Source organism: Lissotriton helveticus, chromosome 11 (assembly GCF_964261635.1).
Source record: "Lissotriton helveticus chromosome 11, aLisHel1.1, whole genome shotgun sequence".
Lineage (NCBI taxonomy): Eukaryota > Metazoa > Chordata > Amphibia > Caudata > Salamandridae > Lissotriton > Lissotriton helveticus.
The window spans coordinates 820,402,451-820,424,048 of record NC_136072.1 but is presented as its reverse complement, the minus strand read 5'-3'; the positions used below and the strand labels follow the sequence as shown (position 1 = coordinate 820,424,048).

At 48.1% G+C, this 21,598-nt stretch overlaps 1 protein-coding gene across 2 annotated transcripts in view; it reads left to right on the top strand.

Moving 5' to 3' along the window:
• The first annotated feature begins 2,512 nt into the window (after positions 1–2,512).
• Positions 2,513–21,598, top strand: part of CNNM3 (cyclin and CBS domain divalent metal cation transport mediator 3) — a 289,936-nt gene continuing 270,850 nt past the window's right edge. The window contains exon 1 of one of the 2 annotated variants that reach the window (XM_078666962.1): positions 2,513–3,892. In XM_078666962.1, coding sequence (XP_078523088.1) covers positions 2,566–3,892 — 1,327 coding nt within the window. In that variant the 5' untranslated portion in view covers positions 2,513–2,565. The remainder of the gene's footprint in view (positions 3,893–21,598) is intronic. The other variant, XM_078666961.1, reaches the window with a different exon arrangement.

Here is a 21,598-nt window from a genome sequence, read left to right as displayed (position 1 = left end):
TCCACCTCCACATCCACCTCCACATCCACATCCACCACCACATCCACCGCCACATCCACCACCACATCCACCACCACATCCACCACACCCACCACCACCACATCCACCACCACATCCACCGCATCCACCACCACCAAATCCACCACCACCGCATCCACCACCACCACCGCATCCACCACATCCACCGCATCCACCACCACATCCACCATCACCTCCACATCCACCATGACATCCACTGCCACATCCACCACCACATCCACCACCACCACATCCACCACATGCACCACCACTGCATCCACCACCACATCCACCACACCCACCACCACCACCACATCCACCACCACAACCGCATCCACCACCACCACATCCACCACCACCACCACATCCACCACCTCATCCACCACCGCATCCACCACCACCACATCCACCACACCCACCACCATCACTTCCACCACCACATCCACCACCACATCCACCACATCCACCACCACGTTCACCACATCCACCACCACATCCACCACCACCACATCCACCACCTCCACCACATCATCCACCACCTTCCCCACCACCACATCCACCACCACCACATCCACCACCACATCCACCCCCACATCCACCCCCACATCCACCATCACATCCACCACCACAACCACCCCCACATCCACCCCCACATCCACCCCCACATCCACCATCACATCCACCACCATCACCATCACATCCACCACCATCACCACCACATCCACCATCACCACCACTACATCCACCATCACCACCACCACATCCACCACCACCATAACCCCCAAGTTCCACCACCACCACATCTATATGTGTGTGTGTGTGGCTGTGTGTGTGTGTAGGTGCAATGTTCTTGGATTTTCGTCACAATACAATACACTGAACATAATCTTCACAAAAGTTATTTACAAAGTTTAAGCTATTGCCATTATAAATTACAATACATTTTATTTAAGTATTAATTATTTACAAAATTAAAAGCCATTGTTATTTGCAATATCAATACATCTAAGTCACGTAAATACAACACACATTGCATTACAAATGCTATAGGTGTCACATTTGCGAAAGTTAAAACTAATGACATTGTAACTGACAAAGCTATTACTTTTGCTATTTTCAAAACCAACACATAAATAAAAAAAAGTGTCATTTACAATACCAATTGCTCAAACTTTCCTAATGCGAGACCTATTGCATTTCCAATGCTTGTTACTACTAGGATTTCCTGAATCCCTTTCTATAGACTTTTCCCTCCTCCATCTCTCCTTTTACTCATCCTAAGTCTCATCTTACTACTATGATCTCCCATAACACTTTATAGACTCTTCCCTTTTTTGTCCCTCCATTATCCTATTCAATTCACTAACAGGCTTTCATGCCCACCTCTCAAATTAAGACATATTGCCCTATACTTATCCACCACTAATCCTTTTTGGGTTCCTAAGTAGCGTGCTACACCCCAAAGAGCGCTTCGACATCTCGTCAAGAGTAGTAATCGATCTATAAATACAATTCCATGATTGGAGCATCCAGCCATATCAGCCATTTTTCCCAGGCCCATGCGTATATGCTGCTCAAGTTCAATTGTTTCTCTTTCAATTGGGGGAATTTGTAGTCCTGTTTCATAATGCATGAATGAGACTACAAATCCCAGAATTCAAAGAAAAAAAAACGAACTAAAGCAGCGTATTACACATGGACTCAGTATACTTGGCAGCGCTGTGCAGTTTATATTGCACAATTGATCAGCAACTCCTGAAAAGCTTCATCTATGGTAGGATGTGTCTGCTTTAGTCTCACATTACTATATCTTGCAATAAATATTGATATGTCAAAATGTCTTATTGGGAATTCGTGCATATTTATTTAACACCAAGCGTAAATAACAAGAACTTAGGTGCTGGAAACATGAACGGTCTACATAAAGAAAGGGAGCACATTTGATAAATTCACAACAAAGCCATGATAAAGTTAAACAGCAAACTGATAATGCTCGTTATAATTACGCACAGCTCTAGGTTTAAAAAAAATGCTTGTTTACATGACCATGCTCCAGTAACTAGCTAGACGAAGTACTGGCAATAGAAGCACCACGGCGGCTCAAACGCGTATTCCCGCCATCTTGAAACAGAAGCCCCGTTATAAAAAATCAAAGTTTCACCCCAAAAAAAAGAAAAGCAACTATTTATATATAAATGAAATTTACATTCATTATACACACGGTTATTTAAAAAAATAACTAGATTTTGAACGCGTTTCCTATAACACACCTTAGTAGAGTCGCGTATTTTTATGAAGTTTTAGAGCAACTCATAGTTTTTACATCTCATTTTTGGGTGAAACTATAATTTATAAACAGACACGTGTCGAACAATAAATATGGACAAACATTACCCATTCTATTATTTCTAGTCTGTTTTCCTTTTAGCGTCTTTTCAACTTTATTAATCCAGCCTCCCTTTCTTTATTGGTGGCTCGCTTTACCTCTGTGACCAATGGGAGTTGAATGGATGGGCGGTGCGTGTTTACAGCTTTGCTCCTCCTAACATGGTGTTGAGCGGCAGGTCTAAGATGGCGTCAGGAGCCTGGAGTTGGAGGTTGCTGGTGCTTGCTCTGCTCCCGGCGGGCCCCGCGGCGCAGGCCCCGCCCCCCCAGCTGCTGGGCTTGCAGCTCGAAGATCCCAAAAGTGCATCCTTTAGTGGGGGTGTTATTCGTGTGCCCCCTGGATGCTCCTTCAGCCTTCGCCTTAATGGAGAGGGGCTACTTAATGCTTCTTGGGCCTGGCTGGGTTTCTCTGGAGGTGGTGTTGGAGTAGCTTGCCGGGGACTGGGGCCCCAGAATGAGGGGCCATTGCAGCTGGAACCACAGGTGTGGGGAGGAGATTGGGGACTGGTGACCGTGGTCGTCGCGGAGGGGGCTCCTGCAGGGCTGTACCACATTTGCACTAGGACAGCTTTGAACCAGACCTGGGATGCCTTCGCTGGTGCTGTGGTGGTAGTTGATGGCAAGTTAGCTCCAAGTTCTCCACCCTGGCTCCTAGGTGTCCTGGCAGCTCTGGCAGTGGTGCTGTCGGGTCTTGCACGCGGCTTGCAGCTTAGCTCCTTAAGCTTGGACCTAGTAGAGCTGCATGTGCTGCGCGAATGTGGTTCCCAGAAGGAGCGACGCAATGCAAAGCGCCTGGAGCGGCTGAGGCGATGTGGCTCTGTGGCCCTCGTTGCCACAGCGATCCCGGCAGTGGTGGCCAATGCAGCGGCTGCTGTCCTACTGTACCTGGCGCTGGGTTTACCAGCGCCTGCCATCTTTTTGGCAGCGGGCTGTCTCTTGTTGGCAGGCGAGCTGGCGCCAGCGGCCGTCGCTTCACGCTGGGGTCTGGTGCTGGGCGTTCGCACCCTCTGGCTAACACATTTGTGTATGGTCGTTACTTTCCCTCTTTCTTTCCCACTTGGCAAGCTGCTGAATCTGGCCTTTCGTCACGATATCAGTACATGCCTGCTGCGAGAGAAAGTGGTGGACATGATGCGCAATGGTGATCCATACAACGAGTTTGTGAAGGAGGAGTTCAGCAAAGGTGCTCTGAGGAATAAGACTGTGGAGGACATCCTGACGCCGGTGCGAGACTGCTTCATGCTGAGTGCTGGTGCAGTGCTTGACTTCAGCACCATGTCACAGATCATGCAGAGCGGCTACACTCGCATCCCTGTCTATGAGGAGGACCGCTCAAACATTGTGGACATCCTCTATGTCAAGGACCTAGGAATGGTGGACCCCGATGACTGCACTCCCCTCAGCACCATCACCAAGTTCTACAACCACCCACTACACTTCGTATTTAATGACACCAAGCTCGATGCCGTGCTGGAGGAGTTCAAGAGAGGTGAGACCAAAGTCTAGATCATGTAGACCAGCTCATTGATTACTATGACGTGCTTAAATAGCACGGTTTGGTGTTTGACGGCACCGGTTGCTATTTAGGTCTTACTGTACCATTTCTATGGCGTTCCAATTCGTTTCCGAGTGTTTTGGAAGCCTAAGTTTCTGTGCCTACCTAATATGCTGCCACCCACTTTTTAGGTCCTAATCCAACCAGACAGCTCAGCTGCCTGGTTTGCTAAAGACATCTTGGGGGCATTCAGAAAGCTTCCCAGGGAATGCATTTTGTCCATTGTTTACCAATGGCTTTGTTGTATGCAGCTCACACATTCTTGGTAGCTATTTGCTGACTTAATTTGTTTTCGGCAGTCCTGTTTGAGTTTGTCTCTCCAGTGATCCTATCCTTCCACTAGTGTTCGATTTCTGTAAACAGCCCTTTAAATCTTGTTCTTACACACTTGCTATACATTCAAAGGCAGAGGTCGCATATTGGGCTCTGTCTTCAGAGGGAGCTCGGACATGGAAGTGAGAGTATTTATGTGACAGTCATTCAAACTACTGAGGGTGTAGGATGTTGTTTTTTTTGTAGCACACTACAACATTTAAATATTTATAAACTAACTGTAGTTATTTAAGAATATATTAGATTTAGAAAAGCACAAACAAAGCACATGTTTTGGGTAATTCCAAAGTGTGTTGGAAACACAAGCAAAACAAATCACTTTACTAGGTGATGCCATTTGCACACATTATCGTTTTTGCGCAGTTAAACGGTATGTGCAAATATAATAGTAATTTCAGTTGAAGATGTGTTGTGGGTAATGGCAGTGTGCTGCCACAGCATGCATATGCCACTCTACCGCACTCCACTCCAACCTACTGCACTCCACTCTACGCCAATGCACTCTACACCACTCCATTTTAGACCTCTCCACTTTACTCTCCACCCCTCCAGGCTACGTCGCTCCACTCTGCAACACTGTACTCTATGCCACTGCACTCTGATCTGTACGGCTCCATTCTACACCAGTGCCCTCTATGCCACTCTAATCTGCACCCTACGCCACTGCACTCTAGCCTGCACCACTCCACGCTACTTCACTCTGAAACAATCTACGACCTGCACTCTTTGCCACTCTACACCACTTTAATCTTGCTGCACCACTCTACACTATGCCACTGCACATGACGTCACGTTACTCAAAACCAATGCTCTCTATGCCACTGCTCTCTATGTCAATGTATTCTGTAGCACTGCACTCTACGCCACTCTGTTCTGTAATACTGTACTCTACTCTACGACACTCTATTCTGCAACACTGCACTCTCTGCCATTGAACTCTACACCACTGCACTCGATGGCGCTGTTCTTACTCTGCACCACTCTACTCTATGCCACAATATTCTGCATCGCTCTACTGTGGGCCACTCTAATCTATTCTGTGCACCTAGAGTCTACGCCCCTTTACTGTACATCACTGCACTCTACACCACCCTACTCTACCTCACTGCACTCTACCCTGCCCTAGTATGAACACATTCTTAAAGTCATGGGATCCAATTTACAACCAACTATTGCATATGGCTCACCTATCACTAGGGGGAAATATGCTAATATTGGATTCATTATTAATCCAGGATTGCCAGTCGTTCTTTGGAATTCCTAAGTCAATTGACCAAGCCGAAATCCATTTGGAGTTTGGTCTCTGAAGACCGTCCCTGGTGGTGCAAGGGTCATTTTTGAAACGCATGCATTCTGTTTTTATCTGATCTTGCCTTCCTAGCAAATAACTGCTGGTACAAAATAACTCACTGTGAATATGCTCGCACTTGGAGATCTTACATTTTAACATGTTTCCAGAGTTTTGAGTTGCAGTCTGGGTTTCCAGAAATGAATGTCTAGTTTTCAACGATTCTTAAATAGAAAAATAACAAGCATTTGCAATGCAATAGGTCTCGCATTAGAAAAGTTTGAGCTATTGGTATTGTAAATGACACATTTTTTATGTATGTGTTGGTTTTGAAAATAGCGAAATTAATAGCTTTGTCATTTACAATGCCAATACTTTTAACTTTCGCAAATGTGACACCTATAGCATTTGTAATGCAATATGTGTTGTATTTACGTGACTTAGATGTATTGATATTACAAATAACAATTGCTGTGAATTTTTTGTAATAATTAATACTTAAATTAAAGTTATTGTAATTTATAATGGAAATAGCTTAAACTTTTGTAAATAGCCTTTGTGAAGATTATGTTCAGTGTATTTTATTGTGATGAAAATCCAAGAACAGAAGTGAAACATTAACCTCTTTTTGTGACATTTGTAATAAAGCTTGAAACATTGAGAGAACATATTTGAACCAGTTGTTGGCGAATGGTTGCACAGATGATGCTGTGGTGGTGCTGAGTCATGTTGTGGTTGCGACGAGTGATGCTGTGGCGTTCAGTGATGCTGTGGTAGCGCATAGTGATGCTGTGGTGCCCCTGAGTGATGCTGTGGTGGTGCTGAGTGATGCTGTGGTGATGCGATAGATAATTATGTGGCGTGGCACTGAGTGGTATTTGGAGTGTATGTTGCGTTGAGCGCAGTGTAAATATGTAGCATAGAATAATGTGGAACTGAGTGGTATTGTCTGGAGTGTATGTTGTATTCAGTAGAGTAATTATGTGGTATGTAATTATGTGGCACTGAGTGGTATTGTTTGGAGTGTATGTTGCATTGAGTGCAGTGTAATTATGTGGCGTGTAATTATGGGGCACTGAGTGGTATTTTGAGTGTATGTTAGATTGAGGGCAGTGTAATTATGTGGCGGGTAATTATGTGGCACTGAGTGGTACTGTGTGGAGTATGTGTTGCATTCAGTAGAGTGCAATTATGTGGCACTGAGTGGTATTTGGGGTGTATGTTGCATTGAGTGTAATTATGTGGCGTCTAGCCTATGTAGTGTAGGATATATCGCAGTATATATACTGCAGTTTAACATACGTAGCATTATAGTGATACAATACAATAACCATACTTCTACATACATAGCTCAAATTTCACATATATCTTTCTCATATTTATGTAGCTCAAACTGAAATGTGTCTTGTAACTTCGAATATTAAATGATATTAAGGAACAGAATGATGCTCATTTTATCAACACCAGAAGGACACATTTTTAATCAGTCCAGAAAAAAGTTTTTGTTATCCGAAGGTTACACACACATCTCAAAGGCAGGCACTCTAGCCACCCAGTTATCTTATCTGCTTGTATTATGCCCTGAAACAAATGAAGGATGTTTTCTTCTTTTTCGTATGCTAGTGTTTTTTTAAATGTTGATTTCGTACAGCAGAAAGTCAAAGCTACAACCATGGGACATGTTATGTCCTATGCAAAACTCTCCAAATTAAAATGGATAATCCATAAGTATTCCCTGAAATGGCATGAGGGGAGTCACTCGTGCAAATTTCTTTAAATGCATCACTTATGTTCATTCGTGAAGGCGACATACCGATAACATTGTCTTAAATGTAGAAAAAGCTTTGTATAATAAAATATAGAAGATCACAGATTTCGGAATCGTGGATTTATGACCTTGCTGGGTACCACACAAATGCTTTTTATTATTATCTGCTTCAGTTTCATGGCCTCTGATAGTTGGGGGGGTCACCACACTCTACTCTATAAAGTGTCTTAAAAGTCATAGCTGCTTAAAAAATAGGGCATATAGTTGAACTTTACATCATCTATCACTTTTAAAACGACACAGCGTTTCTTCGCTTCTGCATTTTTCTTACCTCTGTTTTTCCAACCAGTTCTTACAAGTCGATTCTCAGCACTATATTGTGAATGAGAATCTACTTGTCAGGAACTTCTGTTTGAGCTGTAAAGCAGTTAGCAGAGCTCTTTAGTACTCAGGGGTTTGGAGCAAGGCTCGGCGAGGACCAACAAGCATGCTTCATAGATGGCCATTGTGGCGAGGTCATCCCTGCCTGAAAGCAAAGAGAGCATAGCACAGGAGAGGGTGCGGTCTTACGGCCAGAGCTGCCGACCTTTTGAACTGGGGAACCAGGTTCGAGCCTTGGCGTCGGCTTAGCATCCTGTGATTCAGGGCAAGCCACTTAAGCTCCCCCTGCCTACCAACAATGAATGCAACTGGTGCTCATATAATGCGCTCCAACACCTTCGGGTCGAGTTCACGCTATATAAATCTGAAGCAAAAAAAACACACCTCGGGAGGTATCCTCGACCCTGATCGGATATATACATCTGCTTATTTCGGTTCCTGCTCCGAGTCTTGCTGAATCTGCAGCCCCGGCGCCTCCCGGCTGCTCCTGCATGCAAAGACAGACAGTCATCGCCTAAATGCTCATGCTTACCGTGTGAGTCAGATTTTCTTTTGGCTTATCCCCTTTAGTCCTCAGAAACAACAGACATGCTCATCAGCTGGTCCGACTTCCAGTGAGGTGCTGACTTCAGAGCATCTTCGACTCTTGCTGAACTTGCCCTGGGGGGTACGTGACTCCTACGGCGCGGAACTCCAAGCGGTGCCAAAGTTTGCAGAAAGGTGCCCGTTCATAGTCTGCCCCCTTCTGCGGGGCTTACGACGCATCTGGAGAGGAGAGGGGCAGCACACTGACTGGCAGACCAGCACCTTACTCAAGGAATATAAGGGGGCTGGAGACGTGAGGACCCGACCCTCCAACCTCCCTGACAGAACTGTAAGCCCCGCTCAGGAGCGCCTCGGGGTAAGGGACACCTTCCAAGACGTTCCCCAAGCCCGCCCTCTGATGAAAGTCATGTCCTCCTCCAGCTGAGAAACGTGCGCTCGGTGGCTGTAAACTTGAACTGCCTGAGGCATCTGCTCTGCTGGCTACTCGTAAAACAAGGGACCAGTTGCTGCAGGGGTCTCTGTTCAAACGGAGACAAAAAAAAACTGATCAGACAGAAAAGTGACCTGCCCTCCAGAGAAAAGAGAAGAGACCGCTGGCTGTGTGTGTGTGCAGGGGGGGCTGTGTGTGTGCAGGGGGGGGCTATGTGTGTGTACGCACGCCATTACTACGTGAGCCAAGCAAAAGCAGGGGCTGTGTGTGCGTGTAAATGCAAGCGCGTCTGCGCAAGCGCGTCTAGAAGCGCGTCCACAGACACCAATCGGTGCGTGCCCCGGCCTATACCACTTGGCAGGCAAGACCATAACAATAGATCTCGCTGGTGACAGCGCTTTCGTGCTGCAACATCAGCGAGACCTAAAAACAAACTCCTTTATTGCGGGTAAAGAGGCCTTACCAGGTCGTGATAACTCCTCCTGCACTACCAGACCCCAATGTGAGTATTCCTTACTCACATTAGTCATTTGTGACGGTTTAAACCCACACCTCTCTGAAACCTCTCTCCCTTCCTTTCCAGGCACCCCCCCCTGTCTTGATAAAGACCCGCCACGACCACCGACTGGGGCGCACTAGGGTCGAAACGTCGACGCTCAATATTGGTCAAGATACCTCCAGGAACTTGCACAGTAACCACCTGTTTCCTTGGAGCACTAACTCAAAACTCTGGCCTTCCAACAAAAGAACCCCCCCCCCCCTTGTATAAATTTGTATATACATGTCACTAAATTTAATGCACTAGTCACTTTGTTCACCAACAGTCACTCATCACATGTTTTAGTAGAAATTGAAACCTATAACGGAATGAAGTAATTCCTGTGTATTGTGTCTTTTATTATTATTCATCAAACTCTTTGAATTCAGACCTATTTGACTACCTTTTTTCCGGCACATTTTAGGCATACATTTTTTAAATTAAGACTTATCAGGTACCCCACTAAGGATGGCACACCGAATTTGCTCCAACACTGGTCAACTAGTGAATGTAGAATGTGTGTGTGGCCACATGAAACTTTATTGCATATTTTGTGTGCCTACCCAAATCTGCTTAATGCACGTCGTATACTTTTAAAACCCTCTTTTCTTAAAGCAGGGGTGAGATCTGTTCGACTGGCCCTCATTCTAGGTTTATCTGGTTCTCCAATTTCATTAATCTGTCAGATGATGATAAAGTTCCTGACAATTGCCGAAAAAATGCTTGCATCTGTAGTTTAGCTTTGTTTGCTTATGTCTTCTCTGAAGGTGTTTTTATAGGATCAAAAATAGTTCGTTATTTGTTTTTGAGCACTCATCACTTTGAAGTCTCATACTTTCTTTGGCTAGTTGTTCAATTTTAAATCACTGACTGTTTTTCTTACTTAGAGATTTGTAACGGCGGGACTAGGAAAAGGCAGGAGTCGTGTCTTTGTTATGCCAGTATTTATTTGCTCATACAAGGAATCTGTACATGTCTTTCGGGCCGCTCCTCTGCGGGGAGATCTGCTCCGCTCTCTTCGGGTCTTCCGGAGTACTCCCTCCTCCTTTCTGCGGACGGGGCTCCTCCTTCTGCGGGGCTCCGGAGGCTCCGTGCTGTCCACCCTCGCCGGCACCGAAAGGGGGAAACAGAAGAGAGGCGGGTATCAGATTGACAGGAGAGGCTTTCAATATTTCACAAGGTAGGGGCCGTGGGGAAACACCCAGTGCTATTACACCAGTCGGGGACACAACCTTAAGGCAACATGGAGGGGATGTGATTGTGTAGGGTAACCCGGGTTCGTACTAGGGGACTTATCACTAACTAAGTTATGCGTCGTGCTCTCTTTTTAAATCAACCCAGGAAGCGGTTACGCACCTCTGATAGCCGTACCCCTCCTGGCGTACGGCTGGGCGGATCGTGGTGTTGGCCTCCGGGCGTGTCCTTTTCGTCCTCTGCTCTCCCGTCTTGTCCTCCCGTCTGCTCTTGGATGTCCGTGGGATACCCAGCGTTCGGATATACTCTCCGGTCCGGGGTTTCCTCCTCCTCCGCTAGGCAGACTTCGCTAATCCACCGTACGCTGTCGCTCCACTCCTTCTTCCCGTCTCCTCGTCCTCTGCTGCTCCACTCCTCCTCGCTGCTCTCCCGTCCTCCACTTCTCCACTCGTCCTCGCTGCTTCCCGCCACTCCGCTCTGCTCCTCACTGACCACTCCTCCGGTGTAGTAACACACCTGGTGCTTATCGGACTCGCCTTTTATCCGAAGACCCGGCTCCTCCTCCTCCATCACACCTTCGGTCCAGTTAAAGGGCCCGTCTTCTTCTTCGTCACAACTGTATCTTTCTTGTCCAGTCCATATTGAGGAATGCGGGGGCTGTGGAGAGAAGAGGGGGGGGTCACACAAGGTCAGTTCGCGCCCTAGTGCGGGGCGCGCATGGGGGTCCCGGTTACACACCTCCCCCCCTGGACACTTCCGATCGGGAAGTGGGTTTCTGGACAGGAAATCAGCCCCGTGTTATCCACCCCCCTTTTGTGGCACACCCTGAAGGAATAAGGCTGTAACGCTAGAAACCAGCGCATGACCCTGGCATTGGAGGACTTGTTACGAGCCATCCATAATAGAGGCGCATGGTCCGTGAAGAGCGTGAAGGACCTGCCCTCCAGGTAATAGGCCAGCTTCTCCACTGCCCACCGGATAGCCAGGCACTCCTTTTCCACTGTGGCATATTTGAGTTCTCGCGGAAACAGTTTCCTGCTTATGTATAGAATCGGATGGTCCATCCCGTCGCATCCTTCCTGCGACAGTACCGCACCGATTCCAAAATCAGACGCATCAGTGTGCAGTGAAAAGGGACGTGTGAAGCCCGGCGAATTGAAAATCGGAGTCGAAGTAATCCTCCTCTTTAGCTCGGAAAAAGCGTCCAACATGACCGGGGTGGGGGTTGTCAAAGCAGTTTGTTTGAACTTCGTCTGTAGGGCATCCGTGAGGGGGGCTGCCAGCTGTGCAAACTGTGGTATAAAACGCCTATAGTAGCCAATGAGGCCCAAAAACGCACGCAGTTCTTTTTTTGTTGTGGGAAACGAAGTCTCTGATATAGCCCTCACCTTTTCCGTTTGGGGCTCGATAAGGCCGTGACCCAGGACGTATCCCAGATATTTTACTTTGTGAAAGGCTATTCTTGATTTCTTAGCGTTTATCCGTAATCCCGCGTGGTCGAGGGTCTCCAACACCTGTTGTAAATGCACCAGATGAGTCTTCCAGTCGGGGCTAAACACCACTATGTCGTCCAGATAGGCGGACGTAAACGCTGTGAGGTCTTGTAATACATTGTTCATTAGCCTCTGAAAAGTGGCGGGTGCTCCGTGTAGTCCAAACGGTAGCACTGTAAACTCATAGTGTCCCTCAGCAGTGGAAAACGCGGTTTTATGGCGGTCCTCTTCCCGCAGTGGGACCTGCCAGTACCCTTTAGTAAGGTCTATTGTGCTGATGAATGTGGCTTCTCCTAGTTTCTCAATCAGTTCGTCAATCCTCGGGATGGGGTAGGCATCGAACTTGGATATTTCATTCAGGGCGCGAAAGTCCATACAAAAGCGCCTTGTTCCGTCGGGTTTAGGTATTAGAACAATCGGACTTGACCAGTTACTGTGGGAAGGGCGAATCACGCCGAGTTTCATCATGTCGGCCACCTCGCGGCGTATGTCCTGTCGTCGGGTCTCCGGGATCCGATAGGGGCGGATTTTAACGGTCTTTCCCGGACTAGTGTCAATGCGATGTTCAGCCATGGTAGTTTTCCCAGGAAGGTCGGAAAACACCTGATCCTGTTTCATAAGGACTTCCATCAACTCCTGTTTTTCTTCTTGTCTCAGGTCTTCGTTGATCACGAGTTGTGGTATGGTGGTGGAACCCGGGATCCTATCCCCTTCTACCAGGTGTATCTCAGTAGGGGGTTTACCCAGCCATTTTTTCAACATGTTGATATGGTACACCTGTTTTTTTTTCCGAGCGTTTATCTGTAACCTATAACTGGTGTTACCAATCGTTTCCACCACTTGGTATGGCCCGCTCCACTCGGCTTTGAACTTTTGAGTGGACGAGGGCAACAACACTAGGGCCCAGTCCCCTTTCTCCATCTTTCTCCATTTTTTTCCTTTGTCGTATACATTTTTTTGTTTTTCCTGGCTTTTCTCCAGATTGGCGAACGCCAGGTCTCGTAACTTGCCCAGTTTGGAGCGGAGGTTGCGTGCATATTCCAATGTGTTTGCCGTCTCTTCAGGGGATTCCTTCTCCCAAGCTTCTTTGGTCATGTCTAACAGCGATCGTGGCTGTCGACCATATAGCAATTCAAAGGCAGAGAACCCTAAACTGCTTTGTTTCTGTCCTCTAATGACATACAGGGCAAGTGGGAGGACCTGATCCCACTCTGTACTGTTGACCTCTAGCATTTTTCTCAAGGTAGTTTTCAGCGTGCGATTGTACCTCTCAACGAGTCCATCAGTTTGAGGGTGGTACACTGCGGTGCGTATTTGATGGATGTGTAGCACCTTACAGACCTCACCCATGAGACGGGATACGAAGGGGGTTCCTTGGTCTGTCAGTATCTCCTTTGGGAATCCCACACGAGAAAACAGTTCCAACATTTTGTCCGCGACATTCTTAGTGGTTGTAGAGGTGAGGGGGAAAGCCTCAGGGAATCTAGTGGCGTAGTCAACAATCACAAGGACGTATAGGTGTCCTTTTCTTGTTTTCGGGAGAGGCCCGATAATGTCCATCCCTATTCTTTCAAATGGAACCCCTATGATGGGGAGGGGTTGCAAGGGTACTGCTGGGGGTCGGGTCATATTTCTTTTTTGGCAAATGTCACATTCTTGGCTATAAGTCATCGCGTCTTTATATATCCCGGGCCAATAGAAGCATTTTAAGAGATTCTGAGTCGTTTTTTCTGCCCCAGTATGTCCTGCTACCAGGTGGGAATGGGAAAAAAACAGTACTTGTTCCCTGAACGACACCGGGACCAGCAATTGTTCCGGGTCGTCTTCTTTCCCCTGTCGGTATAGTAGTCCATTCATGATGAACAGGCGAGGATATCTTATGGGTACCATTCCCTGGTTTTGGTGTGCGTTCTCCCAGGCATTGAACAATGTTGCATCATTGGCCTGAGCGAATAGGAAACTGCGGTCTAAGGTCCACGAGTCTGGTGAGGTCAATGCTGTTGCATCGACTTGGTTCCGGATGTCTCCCTCATCCCTTTCACATTACCCATGCTACGTTTAAACATCGTCAGAAAGGCCGGATTGTCTGTCCCGATGATCAGGTCTTCCGGAAGTGTAGGTAATACCCCGACTCTTACTCGTGATGGGGGGCCTTCCTGTGGTCTCAAAGGTATCACGGCCACGGGGTAGGGTTTCACGTCCCCTTGGACGCACCGTATGTACACCTGTTCCTTGGGGATGATTTGCTGGGGACGCACATGGTGGGCTGTACTACTGACTGGCGGCAGCCAGAATCTAGAAGGGCTTGCACGGGGTTACCGTTAATCCTCATACTTACGCGGTATGCGTTTCCCATTTCCGCCGAATAGAGGATAGTGCGTGGTAAGTACCCCACCTCCATGGGTTCCTCGGCCGGTTTTCTCCTAGGACATAGTCTGGCAATATGACCCCAGGTCCCGCACTCAAAACACTGAGGCCCACTGTGAGGGAGTGGGTCGTTTCTCCAGGTTCGAGGTCTCGGGGTTTCGGGGATCCTCGCTGGTCTTTTCTCCATTTTGAAGGTGGTTTTCTGTTTTTCGGTTTCGGCTGTCAATAGCGGTCTCTGTTGTACTCGGGAGAATGTGTTGGCCATCTCGACGGCCTGTGTAGTTGTCAGGTCATGGTGCTGTTTTAGCCATCTTTGAGTGGCAAAAGGTAACGCTTCTAGGAACTGTTCGAGGTAGATGCGGTCCATGATTTCCTCTTTAGTGCTTTCATTGGGGCTAAGCCATTTGTCCGCGGCCATCTTCAACCTAACAAAGAGGGTTTTCGGCGTCTCTCCGGATACTCCCCTTTCTCTCCTAAACCGGAGCCTATATGCTTCTTTGTCTAGACCCAGATGATCCAAGATAATCCTTTTGATGTCCGAGTACGGGGTGTCTCCTCTCGGGTTCGCCACCTGATAGGCAGCCTGGGCTTCCCCGACCAACAACGGGGCCAAAAAGAACGGCCACTTCGCCCCGGGCCAGCCACAGGCTCTGGCCGCCCGCTCGAAGTTCAGCAGGAAGGCGTCCGGATCTTCGCCTGGTTGATACTTCTGTAAGGAGACGCCTCCTATGGAGTGTGGAATATTGCTCACGGTGACCAGGCCAGAAGCGAGGGGGGGGTCCAGCGCTCGGGCTGCCACTGCTGTTTTGATCAGCTCTCTGTCTGCTTCCGCAGCCCGTAGCTGCTGCTCCGCCAGCCTTTCCAGTCTCTCTTGCCCTTGCACCAGGGCTTGTACGACTCCTTCCATCTTCTTGGTACAGACGGTGACTATGCCCGCATTCTCCACCACTGTAACGGCGGGACTAGGAAAAGGCAGGAGTCGTGTCTTTGTTATGCCAGTATTTATTTGCTCATACAAGGAATCTGTACATGTCTTTCGGGCCGCTCCTCTGCGGGGAGATCTGCTCCGCTCTCTTCGGGTCTTCCGGAGTACTCCCTCCTCCTTTCTGCGGACGGGGCTCCTCCTTCTGCGGGGCTCCGGAGGCTCCGTGCTGTCCACCCTCGCCGGCACCGAAAGGGGGAAACAGAAGAGAGGCGGGTATCAGATTGACAGGAGAGGCTTTCAATATTTCACAAGGTAGGGGCCGTGGGGAAACACCCAGTGCTATTACACCAGTCGGGGACACAACCTTAAGGCAACATGGAGGGGATGTGATTGTGTAGGTAACCCGGGTTCGTACTAGGGGACTTATCACTAACTAAGTTATGCGTCGTGCTCTCTTTTTAAATCAACCCAGGAAGCGGTTACGCACCTCTGATAGCCGTACCCCTCCTGGCGTACGGCTGGGCGGATCGTGGTGTTGGCCTCCGGGCGTGTCCTTTTCGTCCTCTGCTCTCCCGTCTTGTCCTCCCGTCTGCTCTTGGATGTCCGTGGGATACCCAGCGTTCGGATATACTCTCCGGTCCGGGGTCGGGGTTTCCTCCTCCTCCGCTAGGCAGACTTCGCTAATCCACCGTACGCTGTCGCTCCACTCCTTCTTCCCGTCTCCTCGTCCTCTGCTGCTCCACTCCTCCTCGCTGCTCTCCCGTCCTCCACTTCTCCACTCGTCCTCGCTGCTTCCCGCCACTCCGCTCTGCTCCTCACTGACCACTCCTCCGGTGTAGTAACACACCTGGTGCTTATCGGACTCGCCTTTTATCCGAAGACCCGGCTCCTCCTCCTCCATCACACCTTCGGTCCAGTTAAAGGGCCCGTCTTCTTCTTCGTCACAACTGTATCTTTCTTGTCCAGTCCATATTGAGGAATGCGGGGGCTGTGGAGAGAAGAGGGGGGGGTCACACAAGGTCAGTTCGCGCCCTAGTGCGGGGCGCGCATGGGGGTCCCGGTTACAAGATTTTAACCTAATATTTGTAGGAGAGGGCAGAGGCAAGATGGGCGCGACAGCGTTGTAGAGGATAGTCGCACTTACTCCCTCTTCTGACCAGGAAAATGCAGAAGGCACTCTGAGGCAGTTATGTGGCTGTTTTACGGGCTGACAAAGATTCAACAAAGGTCAAGTACTAATACAGAGCTCCGGATTCAGCGGGGAGCACTGACCATATTAAGGATTTTGAAGAAGTGCTGGAGGGATTTATACGGCGGCATTAGGGCATCCAGAGGAATGTCGCAACGTGGGAGACAAGAAAAGGACAAGGAAAAACCCCCATCGGCAGTAGCTAGCGCGATCAAAGCGCAAAGTCAGCGGGACGGGCTGAGCACCGAGACTATTCCAAAGATGCCCCCAACAACTAAGCGATTGACCATCGCAGTAAACACGGCTTTAAAGGCACAACAGCGGAAGGCGGAGAAAGAAAAGAAGCTGGACCCAAAGTTGATGCAAGCCGCGGGGAACCGCAGTGAAACGGTGAATGAGACACACGGACTAAGCAAAGATATCACCGCCTCGACTAGAAACAATAATCTAGCAAAAAAAGACGCTAAAGACTTGATCCTCCGGCAGCCTACCTTAACGGAGTCATTCAGCGTGAAATTGCCGACAGGAATGGCAGACAGGCCTCTGGCGACTCATCCGCCCTTGCAAAATGCTGGAACAGAGAATGCCGTCCTCTAGGACGCAGGCGGCTTGGTTGCTGGGCAACAGGAGGGAGCAGACGTGGAGTGCACGCTTCCCGCGGAAACGGCCGAAAATGCTCAGAGGACGCTGGACATAGGCATTGAGCAACCGGTGAGCAGGGGCGCTACTGGGGGGCAGAAAGCCTGAATAATGATCAAATGATGGACGCGCTGCTACAAGTAGAGGCAGAGCTGACCCAGGATACTATGCGGAGTCAGGGCGCAAAGTGGGGGAGCCTGGCAAGCCTGGACTCACAGAAGGAGCGCAGGGAGCGTAAAGGGGCCAGAGGGGGGTCGCCAGAAGGTGATAGGTTATTTTCGGTCAATGAGGGTTCAGACTCCACACCCTCAAGTGATGTGGAAGACAAAGACACTACGGACATTAGCTCAGATCCAGAGGGAAGTAGTGGCTCTAACCAGAAAATGAGGAAATCGGCGGCAAGATGAGGAGGGGAGGCTCTCCAGCCAGCACAAACAGGAAACTTTTATGGGACTATTCCGCAACTTCTAGTGTGTATCGCGATGGCACTCGAGGGGAAGGAGCATCAGGGAGAGCTGACAAAAGAGTCTCCACAGCATGCCACACTGGATATGATATTTAATACCCTAAAACAGATGCAGGGGGAAGCCAGGGCTGAAAGCTGGAGAGCTAGGCATGACACTAAAAAAATACAAGCAGCCATTAGGAAAGTGAATAAAAAATATGAAGAGGTTGAGGAGCGGGTGGTGCTTGTTGAGGAAAGAACGGGTAGGGTCGAGAATGAGGTAACGAATTGGCAGAAGTCCAAGATGGAGCAAGCAAAAGCGGTGGACGACCTGCAATGGAAAATCGAGGACTTCGAAAATCGCCAGAGGCGTAATAACGTGCGACTTCTTGGTCTGGAAGAAGGGGTGGAGGGGCAGGATGCAAGAGGATATGTCATCAAGCTACTAAAAGGGGCCTTCCCGGAAGCTCAGTGGCAATGGGAGCTAGAGGTCCAGAGGGCACACAGGTTCCCACTTTCAATGAAAAAAAGACGAGATGGGGAAACAGGACACTCTGCCAAGAGCCATGTTAATTTTTTGGGGGAATTTTCTGGCAAGGCAGGAAATTATGGAGAAAGCAAGACCAGACTCTAAAACAAGCATTGGCATTGCCAATAGGTCTCGCTTGTGGGACCTTATAAGTATTTAGTTTTGCAGCACAATATCCTTGTTGCATAATCGGATATTGTGCTGCAAAACTAAATACTTATAAGGTCCCACAAGCGAGACCTATTGGCAATGCCAATGCTTGTTTTTTATTGTATTTTAACACTCAACCCAAGGGGGGGTTCCTAAAAGCTGTCTCCTCCCACCCAGCTTTAGTATGAACTGCTCCTGTGTGTTTATTTTATTTTTTCTGTGTGTTCTTTCTTTAGCGATGGCCAGATTTCACTATACCCAACAAATGTAAAAGTAGCAATGCTAGTTTAACAACATCGGTCCTTGTGTTGGCAAAAAAAAAATGCAATACGTGCATGAAGTGGCATAATGCATTTCAATTCAAACTGTTTTATAGTCTGGAAGGTTCCTCTAGTGTCTGAAAAAGGAATTTCCCACACAATATTCCATCAGTAACACTGAGTTCTGCCTGTTATTCCCCATTCCATACAGGCTGCTTGTAGTCTTGCAATAATACTGGATCCTTGAATTGCATACAGCAAGATGTCTGTAAAATGTAGTTCTTTATTACCACACAATGATCACTGCTGAGTTCATTATGGATGCGGAGTAGTGACGGCAGGGACCATCTATGTTCTTGTGTACCATGAGTGTTTTGTTGCAGTAAGCATGCATGTGTTTATAGTCTGTTAAGTCATGGAATGTGCAGTCAGCGAGGGTGGGCACCGAGTGTCTGAGCAGCTTCCACGTGTGTGTGCGTGTGTTTGCGCCCACCTGAGTGTGTCAGTGACCGTTTGATCAATACATTGATTGTGCAATGATTTTGTGTGCTCTAAGTGCGAGAGAGATGTGTCAGTGTATTGGTGCAGTGAATGTTGGCGTGCAGTATGCGCAGTGAGTGAAAATACATACAGCAAGTATACTTTCTGAGTGTTTGCGACATGCATGTTCTCTATACATGACTATATCAATGAATGTCATGTCTACAGTTATTGTGGTTTATTGTATATGTTTTGTGTGTGCTAGAGAAAGAAAGAGCCGCTAGTATATGCTTGCAGTGTGTGCGCCTTCAGTGTAATTCTGTGCAGTTAATGTATATGCTATCACTGAAGGTGCGAACTGAGTACCTGTGAATTGTGCTGTACCTGAGTACGGCAATGCAGAAAGTGTCAGCGCAGTGATTGTGCGATGGCTTCCAGTGATGCGTGAGAGAGGTTAGTGTGTTAATACAGTTTGTATTTGTGGATTGTGTGACTGCCTGTGCAGTGAGTGAATATGAGGGGGTGCGAGGGATGAGGGAACACGGCCTGGGGGAAGCTGGCTGGGGAGGGGGAGGAGAAATGCAAGGAAGAATAATTAGGGGAGGAGAAGCCGAGAAGCCGCAGAGCGCACGCTGGGCGAAACCCTTTGATGTGCTCTGCGGCAAGATGCAATTAGGGGGGAGGGAGGCTGATGCGCGTTCATGTTGATCACGTGGTTCACGTGAACTTCGTGAAAACGCCAGGCAAAAAGCTGGTGGTTTCACAAGCAGTTTGCCTACTTGAATTCTCGCTCCGCTCGATGCGCTTGCGCGCATCGATAGGTGCGAGACCTAAAAACATATGAGGGGGTTACGTTTTGGGTTACGTTTTTCGCAAGACCGGATTTTTGCCGCGTGACAGTGGAGAGGCGGTGGCGGCTCGGGCAACTAATCGCTCCTCTCCAGCGGCAGGTTGCAGAGGCATATCTAATGTTCCCAGCAAAATTAAAGGTTATTGTAGGAGGGCATACTAGGATGTTTTTCTCGGAAATAAAGCGGGGGAATTTCTAGCGGAACTTACTGAGCAGCACAGAGGGGGGAAAAATATTAAATGAAAAGCCTAATATACCGCCCTAAGGGCAGGTTTACAGCAAACACTCAGAGTAGAGACTAGGCTTAGATAAGGGAAGGAGAGGGAGGCGACACTACAACACATAGCAGTCGCACATAGGTCATGTGTGACCTATTTGCCTGTGGAAGGGGGGGTGGGATGTCAGCGGGAGGGGGAGAAGAGGGGGGGAGGGTGTTGGTGAGGGGGGTTTGGAAAATACAGCACAAAATGACAAAATACACAGAGACACACCACTAGAGGGGAGTACTAAGGTGGCGACTAGAAAGGAAAAAAGCAGCAAGTACAGATGGCGTTAAGGATTGCTTCTGTGAATATTTGTGGCCTTCATAACGGAGAGAAGAGGCAGAAGGTGGCTGCCATGTTAAGAATGCTGAGACTGGATGTAATATGCCTCCAAGAGACACATATTGTGGGAAAGGACACATTTATGTTGGAGCAGATGGGGTTTGATGTGCTCGCTCACACAAAGCAAGAAACTAGGACAAGGGGGGTCGCTATATTAGCCAAGAAAGGGACTGTTAAATTGAAAAGAAAAAAGGAGGATCAGGGGGGGGAGATGGGTAATGGTGGAAGGGGAAACAGCCGCTGGGTATTGTACAATTGTTTCTGTTTATGGTTCTACGGATGATGAGCCTGAGGTCTTTGAATATCTGGACTTGGAACTTCCACTGTGGCCAGAGCCTGTAATATGCGGTGGGGATTTTAATATCAATGGACTGGATGGATTGGGATTAACGGGCGGGGGAGCCTATGGAGGTCGGAAGAGGAAGACATGCAATGCTATATATAATCTAGCACAACATAATGCTTTGGTGGACCATAGGGAGGTAGTCTGGCGAGATTACTTTTTTATTTCAAGCTCCATGATGTGTGGTTCCCAGTTAGAACGGCTGCCAAGGATAGTATCGGACCATAACCCGCTTGTGCTAAGTCTTCCACTGGTTAATAGAGGGGGGGAAACCAACACATGAACTTTTGAGAGAGGGTTGCTGAGGGAGGAAGAGTATGTTAGACAAATGCAGAAATGGATTACACAATTCTGGGGGATTAATAGGGAATCAGCTTCGGCTGATATGGTTTGGGATGCGTTTAAGGCCGGAGTTAGGGGGGGGAAACACTGAGTTACACGCTGCAGAGAGGTAAGAAGGAGAAAATTAGGATGGATAAAAGGCTTCGAGACCTGGAGAGGCTACAAGAGAGTTTAATCATGGCCATAACCAATCATGAACCAATAGAGGGGATATTGTTGGAAATAGAGCTAAATAAAGCAGAGGCAGGGGAAACCTTGGCACGGAAGGCGGCGGGAAATTTTCTGGCGAAAAAAGAAAAATGTTATGAATATAATGAAAGGGTAGGCCACCTACTGGCAATTCGGACTAGACCAAGTTTAGCAGCAGGCGAAATAAGGGAAATAAAAATGGCACAGGTAAGATAGTAAACAAGGTGGAAGAGGTGCAGGAGGTCTTTAGGAAATTTTATGAAAATCTTTATGAACAGAACCAAAACAGCACTGATTTGGAGATCACGGAATACCTGGCAGAGATACCACATGCAATGTTAAGTATTGAGAGGAAA